The 22,830-nt window shown below is 35.5% G+C and overlaps 2 protein-coding genes across 2 annotated transcripts in view; one reads left to right on the top strand and one right to left on the bottom strand.

Moving 5' to 3' along the window:
- The window catches only part of TMEM135 (transmembrane protein 135), a 243,514-nt gene that overhangs the window by 32,872 nt on the left and 187,812 nt on the right, over positions 1 to 22,830 (top strand). The window contains exon 4 of the mRNA XM_032852853.1: positions 14,002 to 14,035. Coding sequence (XP_032708744.1) covers positions 14,002 to 14,035 — 34 coding nt within the window. The remainder of the gene's footprint in view (positions 1 to 14,001; positions 14,036 to 22,830) is intronic.
- Positions 4,771 to 5,633, bottom strand: LOC116864976 (40S ribosomal protein S3a-like). The gene is given in 2 exon segments (XM_032852854.1): positions 4,771 to 5,096; positions 5,099 to 5,633. Coding segments are annotated over 2 exon segments (786 nt in total). The 5' UTR covers positions 5,625 to 5,633; the 3' UTR covers positions 4,771 to 4,836.

Below are 22,830 nucleotides of genomic sequence, written 5' to 3'. Positions count from 1 at the left end.
TAAAGCCTCTGCCTTCAGCTCAGGTCATGATCCCAGTGTCCTGGGATTGAGCCCCGCATTGGGCTCTCTGCTAAGCAGGGAGCCTGCTTCCCCCTCTCTCTTTGCCGGCCTCTCTGCCTCCTTGCGATCTCTATCAAATAAATAAATAAAATCTTAAAAAAAAAAATGGATTCTGGAGTTGTATTTTCTGGCTGGGACAGCAGGCTCTGTCACTTACTGTGTTATGGCTTTCCCTACCTGAAAATGGAGATAGTGATAATCTAGTCACATGGCTATCCGGACAGTTAAAGGAACTACTGTATGTAAAAGTGCTCAGAACAGTGCTTGACACATAGTAAATGTTACATGTTAACTGTTATTATTGATAAAATTTTACCTATCAGGAGTGAGAGTTATTCTACTGATTATTGTTAACTTCCTGATTCATTTAAAAATGTGAACACCTGTTTTATAAATACGATTTCAAAATATGTAACTTATACGTGAAGCTTTACGTGAAGCTTTAAAAATGCTTTAAACCAAGTTTGCTCCGATTTATTTTTAGCTCTTGAGTAATAAGAGCATTTTGAAGTTATTTGCTACTTTTCAACAGAAAATGTTGAAATTGAACACCTGTATAGCCACCTAGAGTCAACAGTTGTTAACATGTTGCTATTTTTGTTTATTTGTAAGTGATTATATATATGTATGTGTGGTTGTGTGGTGGTGTGTGAACCATTATAAACATCGTGACACTTTACTCCTAAACACTGCAGCATGCATATGTTAAAATAAGGATATTTTTCTGTATAATTACAACACTATTATCACATGTAAGAAAATTGTCATTCCCTAATACCCTCTAGTCCATAGTGTCCTAAAATGCTTTTATCCTGTTTTTTTGAACCACACCCTGGTATGGTGTTATGTATCCTTATTTTCTTTTAATCTGGCTTAATCACCCCAGTTTCCCCACATGGCATTGATTTATTGATGTGACCAGGTCAGTTATGTTATGCATAAAACTTTTCTGGTTTTGTCTGAATTTTTTCGTCATGGAATTGTTTGATTGGTTCACTTAACTTGTGTATTTCCTGTAAACTGAAGTTGGGTCTGAAGACTTGATTATATTAAGTTTAAACACTCTTGGTAAGCATATACCTCCTAGATGATGGTGAGGCCGTTTCAGGAGGTCCGTATTTCTAAGTAGTTCCAAGTTGGAATATGTGATTAAAGTGGTAATCACCAGATCTTTTCCATAAACCTATTATTTTGAGGGAACGAGCTGAATGGATTTCTTGACATTCCACAGTCTTCTTGTCTTTGCTGGAGTGAACCTGAGTTGATCATGATACCATGATTTGAGGACTGGTTAGTCATGTGTTCAAGTGTGTGTCTCTGTGTATTCTTTATCAGGTTTGAGTGTCATTTACTTCATAAAATAGTTCAGAAGTTTTCCTTCTTTTTTTCTTGCTCTGGGGTAGTTTAAGTAGCAATGAATTTTTAGGCCTTTGAGTATTTGGTCCATTTCTCTATAAAACCTGGGCATGGTGACTCTTCTGGGGATGGTTGTTCTTAGAAAAAGTTGTCTGTTTCCTCTGTGGAATTGATCTGTTTAAACTTGAAGCTCACTCAATAAAGAGGTTCAGTAATTTTCTCTGATAGCTGGAAAGTTCTATTTCCCAGAAAGTATTTATTTTACAAAGATTTTAATATTTACATGGAGTTGTACAGAGTGGTCTTATGATTTGATTGAATTTCATATTTTCAATGGTTATTTTTCAATTTGTTTTATTTATTTTGTGTGATTGTGGCATTTCCCTTTTTGATTAAGTTAACTAGTAATTTTGTTGATTTTTTTCCCAATAAATCATCTCATTTATTATTTCTGTTTTTTGGTTTCTTAATTCTTGTTTTTATTTTTTTTCCCTTCTACCTTCTTTTGATTAATTTGCCTTTTTTTGGGAAACCTTTTCATTTGTTGCTCATTTCTTTTCATTCTTTAAGTTTTATTGATAAAAGTATTTAAGGCAGAATTTTCTTTTGATAAGTGTTTTATTTATATCCGATAGGTCCTGATATATAATACTTTCATTATCATCATTTTCTAGAAATTCTGCAATTTTAGTTTGTATTTCTCTTTTAATGTAAGAATTATTTAGTAGAGTGTTTAAGAAGATGGAATATCCCCTTTGTTACTAATTTCCAGTTTTATTGCATTCTTATCTGAGAATGTTTTCATAGTATTTTCTCTGTATGGAACTTAATAAGGTTTTCCTCATGGCTGAATTTATGTTCAATTTTTGTGCCTTTTTTTGAACATTTGAAAAAAAAGTACATTGTCTTTTATTGGGAGTTTCAAAGGTTGACAGACAGCCATAAGATCTGTGCTTTTGGGTATGGTTTTAGGTTGTATCTTTAATTTGAGGTGCAGTTTCTAGCATTAAAAAGTATATTCTTTATTTCATTTAATGTATTTTGGCTTGAGTTCCAAATTTTTAGTTATCGTTTTTTCTTCTTGCTTGCATTTGCCTAGTATGTCTTTATCTTCCTGAAACACTTGATGTGTCTCTCTCATATGCAATGTAAACTTGGTTTATATTTGGAGAGCCAATCTGAAAAAATCATTTTATTTTGATATGTAAGTTCAGCCCATATACATTTATTTATACAACTTATATATATTTGGTTTAATTCTGCCTTATTTTTTTATGTTATTTTTATTATGTTTGTCATTGTTTTTTAGCTTTGACATGATTACAGAGTCATGAAAAATTACACAAATAGTACATAGATCTACTTGAAACCTTAACCCAGTTTCCCCCCAATGATAGCATCTTATGTAACTGTATTATAATATCAAACCGGGCAATTGACAGTATTGTCAGCTAGACTATGGCCCTTATTCGTAGTCACCAGTTTTTACATTGACATGTCTTGATCATTACTGTATCATGCAGAGTAATTTCACTGTCCAGAGAATCCTCAGTGCTTGGTAATTCATCCCACTCTCCCTCCAGCCCCTGGTAACTAGTCATCTTTTTACTGTCTTATAGGATTACCCTTTGCAGACTGTCATGTAGTTAACATCATACAGTATGTAAGCTTTTCAGATTGGCTTCTTTTACTTAGTAATATACCTTTAGGTTTTGTCCTTGCCTGTACATGGCTTGATAGGTTGTTTTTATATTCCACTGTCTTGATGCACCAGAAGCTGTCTTCTGCTCTACTGAAGGACATCTTGTTGCTTCCAAGTTCTGGCAGTTATGAGTAAAACTGATAAATATCCATACGTGGGTTTCTGTGTGGATGTAAGTTTTCAGCCTTTTTGGGTAATTACAAGAGGTATGATTGCTGTATCATATATTAAGAGCATGTTTAATTTTATAAGAAACCACCAAACAGTTATCCAAAATGGCTTTATCAGTTTGCATACCCTTCAGCAATGAATGAGAATTCCTATGGCTCCATATCCTCACCAGCATTTAAGTGTTGTCAGTGGTCTGTATTCTGGCCATTTTAATAGATGTGGGGTGGGATCTCATTGTTTGAATTTATATTTCCTTGATGGTGTATGTTGCAGGGCATTTCTTCATGTGCTTTTTTATTTTAATCTGCAGGTGTCTTTATAGGGATTTCTTGTAGACAACATGTAATTGGGTCATGTTTTTGATCAACTTTCATAATCTCTGTTTTAATTGGTGTGGACTATTGATGTTCAAAGTGACTATTGATATACTTAGATTAATATTTACTATATTCATTACTGTTTTCTCTTTGTTCCCTTGTTCTTTTTTTTTTTTAAATTTTCTATCTTCTACTCTTATTCTGCTTTTTGCTGAATATTTTATGTGGTTCCGTTTTCTCTCCTTTCTTAGTATATCAGTTATACTTTTTTTTTAACTCTTTTTAGATGTTGCCCTATTACAATTAATCCTAGTCTACTTTCAAATAACACTATACCCCTTCATTGTACCTTACAGTAGCAATGACAACACACACACACACACACACACACATACACATCAGCACAATTACATTGTTGCTTTTATTACGTTGTTGCATTATTATTTTGAATGAACTGTTATCTGTTAGAGCAAGTAAGAATAAGAAAAATAAATTATTTTACCTTCACTTATCTTTTCTTTAATGTTATACCTTTCTTTACGTACACAAGTTTCTGATCTGTATTGTTTTCTTTCTCTTTAGAGAACATTTCACATTTTTTGCAGAGCAGGCCCACTGGCAATGAGGATTCTCAATTTTTATATGGTCAAATCTTTATCTTTCACTTTTGAAGTACAATTTGTCAGGGTATGGAATTCTAGGTTTGTGGGTTTTTTTCTCTCAACTAAATATTTCACTCCACTCTCTTGTTTGAATGGTTTCTCAGGAGAATTTGGATGCAATTACCTTTGTTCCTCTATAGGTAAGGTGGTTTTCTCCTCTGGCTTCTTTCAAATCTTTATATTTGATTTTCAGTAGTTTTAGTAAGATATTCCTAAGTGTCGCTTTTTGTTTTTGTTTTTGTTTTTGGCATTTATCCTGCTGGGTGTTTTCTGAGCTTTCTTGATACGTGGTTTGGTGTCTGACATTAATTTAGGAAATTTATTAATAATAATAATAATAAATTAGGAAAATTCTCAGTCATTGATTGCTTTGAATATTTCTTCTGTTTCATTCTCTCTTTCTTCTCCTTCAGCTGTTCCCATTATGTGTATGTTATACCTTTTGTAGTTGTTGCACAGGCATTGGATATTCTGTATTGTTTTTTATTTTCCCCAGTCTCTGTTTTTTTTTTTTTTTTTAAACATCACAAATAAGATTTTTTATTTGTCACCATTGAATGTCTGAATTTTAAACAGATTCTTGGACTGGTGGCTCATATCCATCAGCTCGTTCCACTTTAGTACCAGTCTCATCCCCAGTAGCTTTTCCAGATCTACTACCTTCACCATGAAGCTCCATGAGCTTTCCCAATTCAAACTTGGGCTTCTTCAGCACTTTTACTTTTCTAACGAAGACATCATGGAGTGGATAAATAGACTGACAAGCTTTTTCTATATCTTTTCCAATGCTGTCTGGAATCAATTTATTGACCACTTCTTTCAAGTCTGAACCTCTCGGGTCATGATCTCCATCATCTTTTTCCGAATTTGGCGGACCTGTTGATGCTAAGCATAAGAGGTCTTCCGAATCTGATTATTGTGTTTTTTAGTAAAACCAACACAAAATAGACGAAGCAAATAACCATCGGTAGTCTTGACATCAACATGAGCTTCAATCATGCTCTGCCATTTTTTGACCATGGAGCACATTTTGTCCCGGGTAAGATCCATGCCATGGAAATTGGTCAGGCAGTTTTTGCCCTGAACATCTTCAATAATTAGCTTGAATTTTCTAAATGCAACTTCAACATTCTGCAGATCGGCAAAACTCACTTCAAAAACACGACCCTTGAGGCCATCAGATGCGATTTTGGTTCCTTGAGTTCTTGTGACTAATGTTTTTCCAATATTTCTTATATTGAACATAGCTGGTGCTTTCACATCATACCAGTCTTTCTTAGAAAATGGATCAACCACTTTCTTCTTGGCTCCCTTTTTGCCGCCTTTCGTAAGGCGCTTGTTCTTGCCGACTGCCATGGTGCTGCTCAGGGACTCTATTCTTTTCGTTTTATAGTTTTCGAGGATTCTTGTGAAACATCCTCTAGCTCAGAGATTTTTTTCTCAGCTATGTCCAGTCTGCTAGTGATTACGTCAAAGGTATTCTTCATTTCTGCTGTAGTTCCTTTCTTTGTGGTTCCTAGGATTTTCATCTCTCTGCTTACTTTGCTTATCTGTTCCTGCATGCTATTATCTACTTTATCCATTAGGGTTCTTAGCATATTAGTCATTATGTTAGTTTTAAATTTCTGGTCTGATAATTCAACATCTCTGCTGTGTCTAGTTTTGATGCTTACTCTGTTTCTTCAAATTGTGTCTTTTTTGCATTTCGGTGTGCCTTGTAATTTTTTTCATGATAGCCACACATGATGCGCCAGGTAAAAGGAATTGCTGGAATAGGTCTTTAGTAAAGTGGTGGTGAAGTGTTGGGGGGGAAAGAAACTGTTCTACAGTACTCTGGTTAGATCTCAGTCTTTCAGTGAGCCTCTGTCTCTGGACTGTGAACTTCACAAGTATTTCTCAGGTTTTCTTTTCCTCTTAGGTGGGGCCGAGATGGTTGTAGTGTGCTGGAGTTGGGTATTTCGCTTTCTTCCATGTGGAATTCTAAAGCTGGCTGGAGTTGGGTATTTCCCTTCCCCACGTCGGTTAAGCTCTCTTCATACCCTACTAGGTTAGGCTCTGGTTAACCAGCTTCTACCAAAGGCAGACGTTGTTAAGAGCTGAGTACAGTGGCTTATTTCAGAATGGTTCCTTTTTGTCTCCCCCTACTTGGAAGCGCAAAGGGCTTTCCCTGTGATATTTACTGTGGGACCTTAGTTGAGCTCCCAGAGGTAAAACTCACAACGGTGTGAGGGTTCCCCTGTGACTGGCTCCCCCTGGAGTTTTTCCCTCTCAGACTTGTCTCACTGAGCCTCCTAGTGACAGAAAAATCAGTTTAGGTTTTCCTGTCCTGGCTCTCATTCCCTTCGAAGTTTCAGCTGGTTTCTGCTCTGGTAAACTCTGATTCTCTGTATCTGTCTATCATCTTTTCAGTTTTGGGGGGCAATAGTTTGCAGGGTGACCTTGCTTCTGTATGGATCTAAGAAGAGTTGTTGAGTTTCCAGCTTCCTCAGCTTTTTACTTAATGTTAGGACTCAGTGTTGACTTCTGAGCTCCTTGCACAGAAACTGGAAACTGGAAGAAGACATTTTTTTTCAGTCTGTTTTCTAGTACTTTTTTGTTTTTCTTTCTTTAGTGCTTGCTCTAGGGAGTACAATAGAGATCTTTAACTTTAGAGCTTCTTAGTGTTAATACTTCCATCACCTTGTAAAACATGGAAATGTGTTTAGGTCCATATTAGAGGCTGCTTGCCATAGGATCCCTTTTACCTGTACCATCCCCCTCCCCTGCCAGCTTTTTTTTTTTTTTTTTTTTTTTGGCTGGCAAGTAGTCACTTTCTCTTATACCAGGGATTCCATCATCCATTCTTTCTCCACGGATTTGTAACTAATTTATGTATATGTCATATACCGATTTATATATATGTGTGTGTTGTTGAGGGCTCAATTCTTTTCTCTTGATACATTAGTTTAGGTCTTATTTTTTTAGAATTTTAGTTAAAAAAATCAAGCATTTCTTTGAAGATAAATGTGTTTAAATACAATAACAGCAAAGTAAAATTGTGCTATTGATACCAAGAGCTATAACTTTTTAAGGCACAAAGAGGTTTCCTGGAGGTGAGGTGATAACTTGGATTTTAGTTACTAGTTTATTTCCTGTTCTCTTTTTACTTTTGGTAGTGAACTTTTTATTTTAAAGTGTTCTGCTTTCATTTCTTTCAAGTGAACTATTGCACTAGTGTTTTATCCATAGACATTAGATAGTCACAGAAAATTTGTAGGTGGTTATGCATTATAATCTGTTCTGAATAGTAACTGGAGTTGTTTAACCTAATCAAAAATTTAAGTGTAGCTTTTTAATAAGGATTATCACGTGGTTGCTGAAGAAAAATTGATTCTTTCCTTGATGTGATTGTTAAGGAGTCGAACCCTTTGTGGTATGTGTTGATTTAGTTCTGTTGTTTATTAGGTGATGCCGTTAATACCTGGAAATAGCTTGCTAGTTATTTTTTGTGGGGGGAAAGGGTTGTGTGTGTATATGTATAGCAACCACAAATCCTACTTTAGGATCTAATTAAAAACTTTAAATTTTATTCTTCTAGTATCATCCAGAAGGTAGTGACTTACTTTTCTAAACAGCAGATTAAAAAAAAAAATTTGGGAGTTAACCTTAAAACATAGGAAAGCAAACTTTTTGCTTAATTTTTTACAAGTTGTTTTATAGTGTATCTTATTTATAAAAATTACTAAGTCTATTCTGTGTTTATCTGAAATTGTGCAAAAGTTAATAGCCTATTTGCTTCAAAAAAGTTTTTTGTGCTTACCACAAATTTTTACTAAGATTCCATTAAATATAAAAATCCCTTAAAAGAATATATGTAACTTACAGAGGTTGAAGTTATGTGTATATTAAAATTAATACAGCTAGTGCCCAATGTGAAGTTTATTAATATTACAGCTTTTACTTTAAGGAAAAGGACTATGTGATTATGCCTTTAATTAATGAAGAAAATCAATGATATGTTGGTGGAGACAGCCAGTAGGCAGCCTCAAGTGTGAGTTTAGCTTCAGCAGAAGTGTAGTAGTAGTCATAAAAAAAAAATTAGAAGTTTTCTTCTTAAAGGTAGTCATTGAGGCTATGTGAGAAGATTAGAATGTAAAAACCCAGAATAAGAAGTCTGAGGGTAGAAGGTGGGAAACAGCAACATTTAAGTTGTCCATTGTGATATTCATACAGTTCATAGTTAATAAAACCAGTAATAGAATGGACATTACAGAATATGGAAGATTAGCAGTATTTTTTTTTTCAAATTAGCAGGTAGTGCTAGTTCTAATTTTTAAATCTATAAAACCTTATTTAATAATGAAATTTTTACTCAAAGATTATATATTTTGTACTCAATTGTGTATTCAGTTTTTCCAAAGCATTTAATGAGGTGAGAACGTACAGTGACTAGGCACACATCCACACATATGTGGTGCACGCATATAGATACAGAGACATAAGTAATGATCTATCTAATCTTCATAAGGACGTCGTCATCTATATTGGGTTAGCTTTTTTCCCTTCCTACTTTTTCCTTCTCTTCAACTCATCCATCCATCCATCCATCCATCAATCCTTCCCAGTCTTCCTCACTCCTTCCCATTATAGAATTAGGCATGCTTTGCCAGCTAGTTCCTGACACCTTGTAAGAGGGCAATTTACTTAAATCTTAATCGTATCACTGTGGGATTCTGAGAAAACTTTGAAGTTGTTTCCAGGGTTTCTTAAAAAATTTGTGCCACAAAGAACTGTGATCATAGTAACTCAGCAGGAAGCATGCGTAACATCTAGTTTGTCCCTAGGTGGGCTGTTAAGAACTAGTCTTCTCTTTCTTTTTCTAGGAAGTGCTTTGTTTGTGGTTCAGAAAGTTGTTCTGATGGATTTTGTTTTGTAGAATTGCTATGGAATTTGCTTTGATATTTAGTATTAGTTTAGGTAAGTTGAAACTGCGGGGTGCTCAAACATGAACATGTATTAAAATATCAAAAATTGCATATTTATTCTAAACACACTCATGGGTTGAATTGTTAAATTATACTGTTGTTATTATGAAACTCCAAGGCAGACATGATCAGAATGAATGAATTCTATAATGTGTGAATAAAATACCATGAATTTGATTTGTAAATTCTTGACATCGTCAGTGTCAGTGTCGTGTTATCGTTACAGGAAGAAAATTTAAATTACCTTGTAGTCTTCTGAAGTGTTTACTCTGTTTTATCTGCTGTATATAACAGTATATGATTATGAAGTCTTGCTCATATTTTATCTGTTCCTGTACTTTAAGGTAGGATTTTTATACTGTTCTAAAACATTCTGGAGATGAAAATTTATTCTATCTTGAAAGACTTTCTGAGATGATTAAACAGCATCTCTTAGTAAGCCATTACAGGTGTTACGACATTCCACTTTGATTTTCTTTAATCTGTAATTTCTCCTTTTTTGTAGAACATAAAACATATGTGTAGAGAGGGAGAGAGAGAGAGAGACAGAGAAAGAATATATCAGCGTTTAGAATTTAGAAGTTATACCATGCCTGCTATAGTCCCTAATTACCTTAGTTATGAAATGTGTTATATACAATGTTGTTCAAAAGTTTCAGTAGGTTAGCCAAAGAATATATACATTAATGTTTCCAGAAAAAGAAAAAAAATTGCCCATCTAATTAGATACAATAATGTTGTTAGAAGATAATAAAATTTAGAATTTAAGCAGAGTGTGAGGATGAATACCTTTTACTCTACTGAGGTATTAAGAAAATTTAATTATTTTAATGTTTTCCTGTGGGAATAGTAATACTCTTATTACACAGAGTTCTTAAACAGTGGTTCTTAAGACTTTTTTAGATAGTACCCCTTGCTGTGCACAGCGCCTTAAATTTTGCAGGCAAGTTGAAGAGCTTCACCCCTTCCCATATTAAAAAAAAAAAAAAAATTTGTGGCTCACTGAGCTTCACCTCTCCCTGGATCCAGTGATTCTGAGAAGAATGGGAGTATTTGTGTATCACAATCTCCTGTGAAATTTAAAAAGCTGTTGTTCTTCTTGGCCCTAGCCTTTCCTAGTTAGGCCTAGGCCACCTTCTGTTCTTATTGGCACCTCCTCCTTCCCCATCACTGACGTAGCAGTATTTTAATAGGTAACTTGGTTTCCAGAGAGAATTTACTCAACCAAGAAGGGAGTGACCTGTTGGTCTTCAGATCTGGGCTAGAGATAGTCAAGTGGTAAATAATAAAATGGCATTTAATTGACTTGTCAGTTTCTTGTGATACAGAACATCCCTGGAGAAGTGATAAGATAAATCAATATTCTGATATTCTGCACCTCCCAAATTGACATTGGAGCTGAGGTTCAAGACATCGCCCCAGGGAAACCGGCCAAGAAGAGTCTGCTATGTAATACAGCCTGTCCTGCCCTTCTCAGATACTGTTTGTTCATTCTTGAGGCTCTTAGTTCTGGGTTGGAATTCAGATAAAGCTGGGAAGGAGGTGCTCTTCCTCATTATTTGAGAACAGTAAATTGGGACTAGAGACAAGGATAGGATGTAATTTAATAACAATACATCCTCTGCTTTTTCCCAGTAGTAGGAGTGTGTCAGGGCTTTACTTACTCTCAAAGCACAGAAGCCTGTTAGGATATTGTATTAAACAAGTCATTGCAGAATTTAAAGGAAAGTTAGGGACAGATTTTCTGTCTTAGAAGCAGCGCTTTGGAAAGAACATGGAACTGACTTCTAATCCCAACTTGTCTTTGCTACTTTTGTCTTTGTGAGGCAAACACTTTTCTGATTCTCGGTTTTCGATAGAGTAAGGATAATAGTGTCTACACTGCATAGGACTATTGAGAGGATAAACTCTGATTTCAAGTATTGATTGTACCTTGTAGATTATTAAATTTTATGCATATGTAAAATAATCTGATCACATCTTTGCTTGCTGATCAATTGATATCACTAATTTTCCCTCCCGTTTATTGGCTGTCTTTTGTGATTATATTTCTATACATACTGTATGTCTCTTGTCTGTTCCTTTTTACAGGGCTAAGTTCCTAGTAACACTTCCTCTAGTGATTCCATAACCATTTGTTTAATGCCTATTAGATGCCAGGTACTATTGTAGGTGTGTGAAATGTGAAGGTAAACAAGATAATCTAATCTTTGCCTGGTAGTTAAAGATAAACAGTTACAGTATTAGGTTGATAATTTGTTGAATTTTAGAGATGGAAATAGATTAGTGGGACAAATACAGTAGTTTACTTCATAAGGAAATGTATAATCAACACTGCCACTGAAATTGGAGAGACACTTTGGTTTTGGTTTTGTGATTAAGTGTGTTGATTTTTTTCTTCATATGTAAATAGCTTTTGGTAAGAATAGGTATCACTTGAGAAGGATTTAAGTTTTCTGTGTATGTGTGACTCTTGGATGTTGATGTTACCCTAATTTTTCTTTATTTAATTTACTTAAAATAAGTACTAGTAGAACACCTTTGGTTTAGAATTAGGTAGGAACTGATAAGGTCAGTAAAGATGAGTAAGAACAATTTCAGTTCATTTGTACAAGTCATAGACAAGAAAGCTATGAGATCATCTTATCATTGATTTTAAAATTCCTTTTTAGAGGAGCGCTAGAATTCTTTCGTTTTTGGAGGACATTGGGAGATGGAGAGGAGAAGTGAGATGGGGGAAATTGGAGGGGGAAACAAACCATGAGAGACTGTGGACTCTGAGAAACAAACAGGATTTGGGAAGGGAGGGGTGTTGGGGGTGTGGGTGAGCCTGGTGGTGGGTATCATGGAGGGCACGTACTGCATTGAGCACTGGGTGTGGTGCGTAAACAATGAATTTTGGAACACTGAAAAGAAATAAAATAAAATGGAAAAAAAAAAGAATTCTGTTGTTTTACTAAGGTGTGTTAGGACCTGCTGAGCAGGGTCATTGCCTGCAGAGTTTGGTTCCATGAGTTCGCCTAGATCTCCTTACCCCTTTCAACCAGAGTAGGTCCAACATTATGTTTATATGTTAGTGATAAATGTATGTTTTTTTCTCCTTAAATAGTTTTTATGTTTAAATGTAAGTTAGGTAACTAGTCTTGTTCCCTAGTTTAATTTTTTAAAAAAGATTTTATTTATTTATTTCACACACAGAGAAAGACAGTGAGAGAGAGCACAGTACGGGGAGCGGCAGGTGGAGGGAGAAGTAGGCTCCCTGCTGAGTGAGCCAAATGTGGGGCTCCATCCCAGGACCATGGGATCATGACCTGAGCTGAAGGCAGACGCTTAACCTATTGAGCCACCCAGGCGCCCCTTGTTCTCTCATTTTAATGACAAAATTAAATTACAGAGTACCAAAGAATTAAAGTTAAATGAAACCCTGGTTTTTGAGCTTCAGTTCAGTTAGATTGTATGGCCTCCATGTGGCTTTAGTGATATTAGAAATCTTATTAAGCCATTTTCAATAGTGAAAAATCCAGGTTATATATGACTGGATCTGACTTCAAGATTTCATTGACAATGTTAATATGAAGACCTGGCATGAAATTTAAGTGAAAATGATTTGATATTGGTACTTGTTTTATTTACAAAGTTTTTTTTTTTAAGTACTAGAAATTTTCAAAATTGAAACTCTAAATAAGTTTTTATAATTTTCAAAGTTTCTTTTTTTAAAAAATTTTTTAAAGTGAGAGAGAGTGGTGGTGGGGGGACAGTAAGAGAGGGAGAAGCAGACTCCTCACTGATCAGGGAGCCCCATGTGAGGCTTGATCCTAGGATTCCAGGATCATGACCTGAGCTGAAGGCAGACACTTAACTGACTGAGCCACCCAGGTGCCCCATCAATGTTTATTTTAACTCTGCCCTTAAACTCTTAAAACATTGAAGACTTCTTTCCTAAAGAATAGGATGTGCTTTATTTATGGTTTTACATGCAGTATAAGTTAGATGAAGTGATTAAATATTCTTTGAGTTTCTACCTTTATTTTCATTAAGTAAGTTTGATAAGTGTGTAGTTTTTCCCTAAAGTGACTGTTTCTTGAACGTTCGTTTGTCTTTTGGCATTAGAAAGTTCATTTAGTGCCTAACTTCTCACTTAACAATGAAGTTAAAACCAACGTGGTTTAATATGATTTGTAAGGACATCTAATAAACAGTTGTACTGTGTGTGAAATAAATAGAAGACCTGATTTTTTTTTTTTTTTTGCCATAAATGTGCATTGTTTTGGCCTTGACCTTGACCTTTTGGCAAGATGAATTCTTTAGGGTTCTTTATTAAATTTAGAATTCTCTAGCGTAAATGTAGATTAATGGCAAATTATAATCCTCTTTCTATTAATTCATAATGATAATAGTAATTTTTAAAATAAAGATATAATTAACACATAACATTATATTAGTTTCAAGTATACAACATAATCATTCAATAATGGTATATATTGTGAAATGACCATTACATTTAATCTAGTTAATAATTATAAGGCAATAATAATTTTAAATTATTTCAATTAATGACCACCAAAATAGAATGTTTAATGAGCACTGAATAGAATGACTTGTAGAATCTATTTAGATCCAGTTGTTAGGGTACTGAAAACTAAGTTCAGTGTAATCTGTCCTTTTTCTTAACTCTTCCTGATAATCGTTTTGATTTCTAAAAAAATGATAAAGCGATTATTAAGTCAAATGGATGCTTAATCTAATTATCTTTTTAAAATTATTTGCAGGAGAGGGCTGCTCACAATTTATATGGCCAATTTGGTAAGTAATTCCTTTTTTGTTGTTGTTGTTGCTTTTGAAGTTTTCCCATGTACTTTTTTTATCTTTCTTTTTTAAATCAAGTTCCCTTAAAAAAAAAAAAAAGGAAAAGAAAGCTACTGAAATTTCAGAAGCTCTTCTGTCTCTGTTTTGAAGGATAGTCTTAAATGTTTAAAAGAACCTTGATGCCATCTATTTATTCCTAGCATATGTGACTTATTTCCATTTATTTCAGGAAGAAAGTGATTCACTGCCCTTTGCCCTTCATGACTATTCTTTTCTTTAAGCGTAGATCTTCATCTTTGCTAGGATATATACCTCTATCTCTTTCTCTGTATTCATACTCTGTTTCTCTTGCCATTTCTTATGGGAAAATGATTTAAGGATGAGCTTTTGTGATGTCATTATTCTTGGACATTAGAACATTGGTCCCATCTCCAATCTGAGTATATTTAATAACATAATTAGCGGGTCTTCTAAATTTTCAAAGTTTATAAGAATGAAATCAGTGTTGTCTAGTCTAATATTCTTTATGGTAACTATATAATCAAGATTATATAATTTTCATTGCTAAGTCCATTATTTAAAAATATATTTATATGAAAAAAATTTAAAGTTGCTTAATAGAATTAATAGGCAACATTGAAAAATTCAGCTAAGAAAAAAATATTTATTTATCTGAGGAGTTCTTGAATTCTCTAACAAGAGAAAATAGTTCAAAGTTCTATATAAATACTCATTTCAGGTATAAAATAATTTAATTTTTGCTCTGCATTTATCATATGTCCGTTACCATGCTGCCTGCTGATAGACAGGATGAAGATGATTCTTATACTTGTGGAGTTTGCTGCCTAGTGAAGAAGTCACAGTAGAAATAGTAATGTTTGGAAAGGACTGGAATATAGATTATAGCATGTTGTGAGAACCATAATAGTGATACCAACCTATTGTGGGTATTGCTCTTCTTTCTCACTTTTCAAGAAACTTAGAACTATTTCTCCTTCATGCTAGAATGGATTTGAATTTTAATGTGTGTGTTTTTTTTTTCTTTAACCATGAACATGCTTTTCTATACTACCACATGGTATATACTTTAATACCCAAATACCATTTGTATTTAAATACTTTCCTTTAAATTCTAAGTAAAGTTTCACAACCTTTTTTTGTGTGTGTTGCCTGGTTTAGGTTGTTAATTCCTGGAGAGATGATCTTTGACTTTGTTTGATATAATCAATGTAGGAGATTGCCCTTAATATATTATATCAATATATTAATAACATATTAATGTATTGTATTTTTTAAGAATAAGCCTTTAGATGAAGGAATCATACGTAGCTTCATATGCAGCTGTAAGGAATACTAAAGAGATCTCACATACCCTCCGTTTCCCCTGGTAGTAATACCTTACAAAATTATAGTAGTATCAAAATTATATTGATGTATTTACCGTAGTTAAGATAGAGAACCTTTCTTTTAAGACGAGAATCAAAACTTAATTTTGGGGGTGCCTGGGTGGTTCAGTGGGTTAAGCCTCTGCCTTCAGCTCAGGTCATGGTCTCGGAGTCCTGGGATCGAGCCCCACATCGGGCTCTCTGCTCAGCAGGGAGCCTGCTTCCCTTCCTCTCTCTCTCTCTCTGCCTGCCTCTCTGCCTACTTGTGATCTCTGTCTGTCAAATAAATAAATAAAATCTTTAAAAACAAAAAAAAAATTAATTTTGATCTTTTATTAAGGATTTTTATCATTAACTACAAAATTTTAATGAGGTTGAAGGTCTTTTAAACAGACTTTGACCATGTTTAAAGGAAAGTGAACTTATACATAATATATTCTGGGTACCAGTGATAACCTAATAAGCTTGATTTTCTTTATCTAAATAGAGCCTTTTATTTATACTATTACTATAAAGCTGTTTCTTTAGTAGGAGAGTAGTTGGTGCAGAGTAGGTAAAGATTTAAATATTTTCAGAGAGACTGAATTCAGCTTTAAGAAATAACTTTGTTGTATCACTTGATTGTATTGCTTACTAGACTAAGTTGTTGGCTTATAACATCAACAACAATATTTTGAAATGTTAGGAGTTTTTATTTTAAAATTATTTATTGTATTAGGTATGTATTTCTGATTTGGAAAAGACAGAGGAGCATTAAAAAACAACGTAAAAATCATCTGTAATTTTACCGTGTAGTAATTATTACCAGTTTAGTGTTTTTTATGTCCTTCCTTCTCCTCCAGTGTGTATACATAAATGCATGGACATAGATGCACATTCACATTACACATTATGTACCCTTTTTCAAATTTTCAAAAATTGGGGACATATTATTTTGTGACATCTTTTGTTACTGTGCTGTATAGTTTTATTGCTCATGCTATTAAATAATCATTTTTTGGAGGTTGTACTCTTACCTTTCCACTTCTTGTTATATCTTTGTGATAATGGGTTGGTTTCATATATGTATACATATATACACAGCCCCCCCTCAAAATGTTCGGAGACAATGAAATAATAACTGTTTGGTTAGTAACAATATCATCTTGTTATTTTTGGCTATGATAGTTACCTGTTCTTAGTCATTTTGACCAGAAGATTTCAAAGGCATTGACTGCCTTTGAATGAGTACGAGCTAGAAGAATATGCAGAACTGGCTTCAATATTATCTTTATTGTAATTTTTATTAGTAAATATTTACTGCATGCACAGCACTTTTGGTGTATTGGGACACAAATATAAACCATTATTCTGTCCTCAAAATTAGTTTTGTTGAGGGTACAGGTATATCTAGATCTGAATTTAAAATGAATAGGTAATTAATAGTACAAGACAGTACATTCATGTCAAATATGTGATAAGACAATACAGTCTTTTAAACTTTAGAAAAGGAAGTTAGCTTTGGGCAGGAGCAATCAGAAAGTTTTATGAATTACATGGGACTTGAAGAAAGGAGGGAACCTGGAGGCAGCTCTATCTTTGAGACATGTCATTGGTGACCATGGGACAAAATTCTTACCTTTCCAAGGATTGCCAGGCTGGGGTCAAGGTTTAGGAGCCAAAAAAGGATAAGAACTGTTGAGCATCTACTGTGTTAGACACTGTAAGTACAATTGGAGTCATTAAAATAAACAAGGTTATATGGTTTCTGCTTCTGAGGGACCTTCTGCTTTACTTGGGAGAGGAATATGTTGATAGTTGTCTCAAAGCAGAAAACAGTCTAGTGTTTCTACTATGCAATTTTGAGTATACCTTCTGCTAGTTGTGTTTGTGTTAGTGTTATAGAGAACAGATGAAGAGTCAGATACTCTAAATAAAGGGCATTTCTTTCTTTTTTTAAAGGATTTATTTATTTATTTATTTGAGAGAGAGAGAGAGAGAGAGAGAGAGAGCATGAGAGGGGAGAAGGTCAGAGGGAGAAGCAGACTCCCCATGGAGCTGGGAGCCCCATGTGGGACAGATCCTGGGACTCTGGGATCATGACCCCAGCAGAAGGCAGTTGCTTAATCAACTTGAGCCACCCAGGTGCCCAATAAAGGGCATTTCTATTAGTGCTTTTGTTATTATCAAAGTATCTTATCTTACAGTTATTCTTATTACCCGTGGTATCTGTCAGTAAGCCCTGGCAAGTCTCAGTTATTAGATCAATAGTTTTTAGCCTTAAGGATTAGCTAGCAGTTTTAAGAATTACAAACTTAAGCCTTTCTGCCCGTGGACGCCGCCGAGTAAGCATCGTTAAAGTCTCCCCTCCCACCTCCGTCATGTCTAAGTCAGAGTCTCCTAAAGAGCCTGAACAGCTGCGGAAGCTCTTCATTGGAAGTCTGAGCTTTGAAACAACCGATGAGAGTCTGAGGAGCCATTTTGAGCAATGGGGAACACTTACGGACTGTGTGGTAATGAGAGACCCAAACACCAAGCGCTCCAGAGGCTTTGGGTTTGTCACATATGCCACTGTGGAGGAGGTGGATGCAGCCATGAATGCAAGGCCACACAAGGTGGATGGAAGAGTTGTGGAACCAGAGAGGGCTGTCTCAAGAGAAGATTCTCAAAGACCTGGTGCCCACTTAACTGTGAAAAAGATTTTTGTTGGTGGCATTAAAGAAGACACTGAAGAACATCATCTAAGAGATTATTTCGAACAGTATGGGAAAATCGAAGTGATTGAGATCATGACTGACCGAGGCAGTGGCAAAAAGAGGGGTTTTGCTTTTGTAACATTTGATGACCATGATTCTGTAGACAAGATTGTCATTCAAAAATACCATACTGTGAATGGCCACAACTGTGAAGTAAGGAAAGCGCTCTCTAAGCAAGAGATGGCTAGTGCTTCATCCAGCCAAAGAGGTCGAAGTGGTTCTGGAAACTTTGGTGGTGGTCGTGGAGGTGGTTTTGGTGGGAATGACAACTTTGGTCGCGGAGGAAACTTCAGTGGTCGAGGTGGCTTTGGTGGCAGTCGAGGTGGTGGTGGATATGGTGGCAGTGGGGATGGCTATAACGGATTTGGTAATGATGGTGGTTATGGAGGAGGCGGCCCTGGTTACTCTGGAGGAAGCAGAGGCTATGGAAGTGGTGGACAGGGTTATGGAAACCAGGGCAGTGGCTATGGCGGGAGTGGCAGCTATGACAGCTATAACAACGGAGGCGGAGGCGGCTATGGCGGTGGTAGTGGAAGCAACTTTGGAGGTGGTGGAAGCTATAATGATTTTGGCAATTACAACAATCAATCCTCAAATTTTGGACCCATGAAAGGAGGCAATTTTGGAGGCAGAAGCTCTGGCCCTTATGGTGGTGGAGGCCAGTACTTCGCCAAACCACGAAACCAAGGTGGCTATGGTGGTTCCAGCAGCAGCAGCAGCAGCTACGGCAGTGGCAGAAGGTTTTAATTACTGCCAGGAAACAAAGCTTAGCAGGAGAGGAGAGCCAGAGAAGTGACAGGGAAGCTACAGGTTACAACAGATTTGTGAACTCAGCCAAGCACAGTGGTGGCAGGGCCTAGCTGCTACAAAGAAGACATGTTTTAGACAATACTCATGTGTATGGGCAAAAAAACTCGAGGACTGTATTTGTGACTAATTGTATAACAGGTTATTTTAGTTTCTGTTCTGTGGAAAGTGTAAAGCATTCCAACAAAGGGTTTTAATGTAGATTTTTTTTTTGCACCCATGCTGTTGATTGCTAAATGTAATAGTCTGATCATGACGCTGAATAAATGTGTCTTTAAAAAAAAAAAAAAAGAATTACAAACTTAAGGCAATTGACTTACTAGCCATCTGAGAATGGTTTCTTGTTATGTGTTTGTTAGCAATTTTGGAAGGAAAAGTGTACAATTTTAAAAATAGTATAGTTTTTTAGAATTGATAATTAGTTGTTAAAGTACGAAATATATGAAAAGTATAGACAGGGTGTAAAGAACTAAGTGTTTTCTCTAGCTTCTGCGAAAGATATGGCTCTAAAATGGTGGGCTGATGTACTAAATCGAATTACAGCAAGAACACCCGCTGCTTAGATTCAACTTTGCCACAACATTATTTTAAAGAGAGCACATACAAGTTTGCATTGGTAAGATTTCCCTTTATTATGTTTGTTGTGACAATGACAGGTTCCCAGTCTTTCAAAGTTCATCATATACTGCTAACAGTTGTTTAAAATGTGATGTTAGGTGTAGTTAATTTATGTTTAGTTTAATTTATAATTTATGACATTTCAAAATCTTTCTATATAGGTCCTTTTGAAAACTTTTCTCTGCAGTTTCATTTATGCAACCAAGCATTCAACAGTGCATGTTTTAAAATTGTAAATATATATTTAGTAGGCCTGCTTCTAGCATTTGTGTTTTAATTTTAAAATGCAGTGTCCTTGATTAAAACATCTGTATTTGATTTTTTAAACATAAGGTTTGAAAATGTTGATTCATATGTTTTCTTGTAAGGCCACTTGAATTTAATTAGATTTAGCAGCTACTTATTATATATCAATACTGTGCTGGGCACATAAGGATACAAAAGAAATACAAAATGGATTATAAACTAGTTGGAGAAATTTGACAGGTGAACTTGAAAGAAAGAAACAAAGTATTAAGTTAAAAAAACAATTATAAGCACCCTTTCTCAAATTGCTCCCCTAAGCCTTCCCTCTGGAGCATATGACATCATCCATCCATCCAGTTACTCAGGCCAGAAACTTAGAGTTCTCACTCTTTCTTCTCTTTATACTCTCACTTCAATCCAGTAGGAAATCTTATTCCACTTCTAAAATATATTCTGGATCTTAAAGTGACCCGCCACCTCCAGTTATAACTGTAGTCCGAGCCCTAACATCTCTTGTTTGCATTTTTCCACTCTTGTCTTCCTGTGGTTTCTCTTCCATATGTGGAAGTGAGAGTCATTGTAAATACAGATTACAGCATGTTGATCTTCTGCTTAAAACTCAGAAAAACCTTCCCTTCCCACTAGACACCAAATAGAATTCAAATGCCTTACTCTGGCTTACAAGGCTCTGACTTCTGCTTTTTCGTCTCATTCTTTACACTGGCTTTCTTTCCGTCTCTTGAACACTTGAAGCTTATTCTTTTACAGCGCTAACATTTGATTTTCTTTTTGCTTGGAAATGTATTTCCCTAAATTTCTTGGCTAGCATCTCCTCCTTACCTAGTTGATTGACCCACTGTCACCTGATGAGAAAGTCCTTTCTTACTATCATAAACAACTTGCCCTCACCTCTCTATTCTGTAACTCCTAATCTTATCTTTTTTTTGTGGCATTGATAAGCACTGAAATTGTTTTGTTTGTTGTTTTTTTCCCCTCATTGTGTATAAGCTGCTTAAGGTAGAATTTTTGTTACTTTAGGAGAGAATTTTGTCTTGTGCTTCTTTGTCTTGTGTTTCTTTTTTTCTTTCTTTCTTTCTTTCTCTCTCTCTCTCTCTTTCTCTTTTTTTAAAGATTTATTTATTTATTTGACAGAGATCTCAAGTAGTCAGAGAGGCAGGCAGAGAGAGAGGAGGAAGCAGGATCCCCGGTGGGCAGAGAGCCCGATGTGGGGCTCCATCCCAGGTCCCTGGGATCATGACCTGAGCCGAAGTCAGAGGCTTTAACCCACTGAGCCACCCAGGTGCCCCTGTCTTGTGTTTCTATATAAATAATTTAATTAATCATCTTAGGGATTTTAAGGTTGGAGGTTAAACTTTGAAACTGTTAGGGGCTCTGCTATAAATGACTTGGTGTACTACTGCAAGGTCGTTTAGACCAAAGGAAAAAGACTGTAATTTGTTTTTGGGTATAACTTATCATCATAACTAGTCTTCATCATCCAGGTTTATTTTCTTTTGCTTGAGAAAGATAACATAAAATATAAGGAAATTAAAAGAGACAAATGCAAGGGACAACTAATAAAAATAAGTAAATCTAAAAGAAGTAGATGTGAAGCAGAATTTTATAAAGGAATATAAATAAAAGAGACAAAGAAAAGCAGTGTATAAGAAAGGAAAACGCAAGATACAAAAACAACCCATATATTAAGCATTTGGCTTCCATTGACCTCTGAAGGGGGGTTTGTAGCTCCTCTTTACTACTGGCATGGTCTCTGCTGACACCCCGAGAAAGGGGTAGGGAAGCAGAGGCCTAGTTATCAGCCAGTGGGATGGAAGTCTTGGTATGTGGTAATTCTCTGACTATACTTGGTATTGGTATTCTCTGACTTAGTATTTAGTATACTCTGACTCTTCCTCATTGGAGGTGTTAGAGTCCCTAGTATAGCTTTGTGAGGGTGGTCATTTGGTCATTGCTGGGGGTTGGGCCACAGGGTTGTTTTTGTTTCCGTTTTGTTGTTGTTGTTGTTGTTGTTGTTGTGTTTGGCTGGAGTAGAGTGGTTATTTTTCAAAAGTTTGTGTTTTGAGAGACTGCCTTTATCTTGGTCCTTTAGCAAGACAGAGTAGATTTTTGTCTGTGCTTATTAGCATTTCTAGTTTGCCAGGCTTCTTCAGATCTAAGACTGGAATATACCACCATGTCATTCTTTGGATTATAAGATCTGTAGATGGTCTGCTCTCTTTTCAATTTTCAGTTTTTAATGTTTGTTTTATATCTAATGTCCAGGGTTTTTAGTTGTAATTAGTGGAGGTAAGGAAAAGATGTATGCTGGATCTTCCTAGAAGCAGAAGTCCTTCTTCATTTTTTTTTTTGTTTTGTTTTGTAGTCAAAAATAATCAAGCACTTAAGAAAACAAGGCACCAAGATCAATATCTGACAGGAACAAATAAACAACAAAACAGACCTGCAGAGACTGTGTATATTGGGATTATCTGAAAATGTTATAAAACTTGTAGGTTGACTATGTTTAAAATAAAAGATGACTTCTGATGCAGGCTAAATTGGAGTAACAGGGAACAGATTTACCCTTCTGCCTGTAACAACAACAAAAAAACCCCTGACAAAATAGAAGAAATAACAGTTTTCAAAACGTTGTATATTAAGTAGTGAAGAATAGTGATCCTGAAAGATTGGAAACTAACAAGATGAGCGCTGTGATTGCTTTGGCTTCCTACGTGGAAAGCATTTCTAGGCCATGGAGAAGGGGTGCAAAACTGAGCCTGACTGTGCCCCAGAGTTGAGAACATATAGCCAGGATTCCAAGGAGACAAAGTGGTCGAAGTTTGCAGGTAGGAGAGGAGAACGATATGCAGAGATGTGCAGAGGATCCCAGCAAATAGGTGACTTCTGATTGGTGCATGCATGTGAGGAATCTGCTGAGGTTGGGGAAAGAACCAGCCAAACCCATTAGAGAGGAAAAAAAAAATTCTCTGAGCTCCTGCAG

This window comes from Lontra canadensis, unplaced genomic scaffold (genome assembly GCF_010015895.1).
Source record: "Lontra canadensis isolate GAN:19392208 unplaced genomic scaffold, GSC_riverotter_1.0 scaffold7, whole genome shotgun sequence".
Classification (NCBI taxonomy): Eukaryota; Metazoa; Chordata; class Mammalia; order Carnivora; family Mustelidae; genus Lontra; species Lontra canadensis.
Note: the sequence above shows the minus strand (reverse complement) of the source record. Positions and strands in the feature narration are given on the sequence as shown.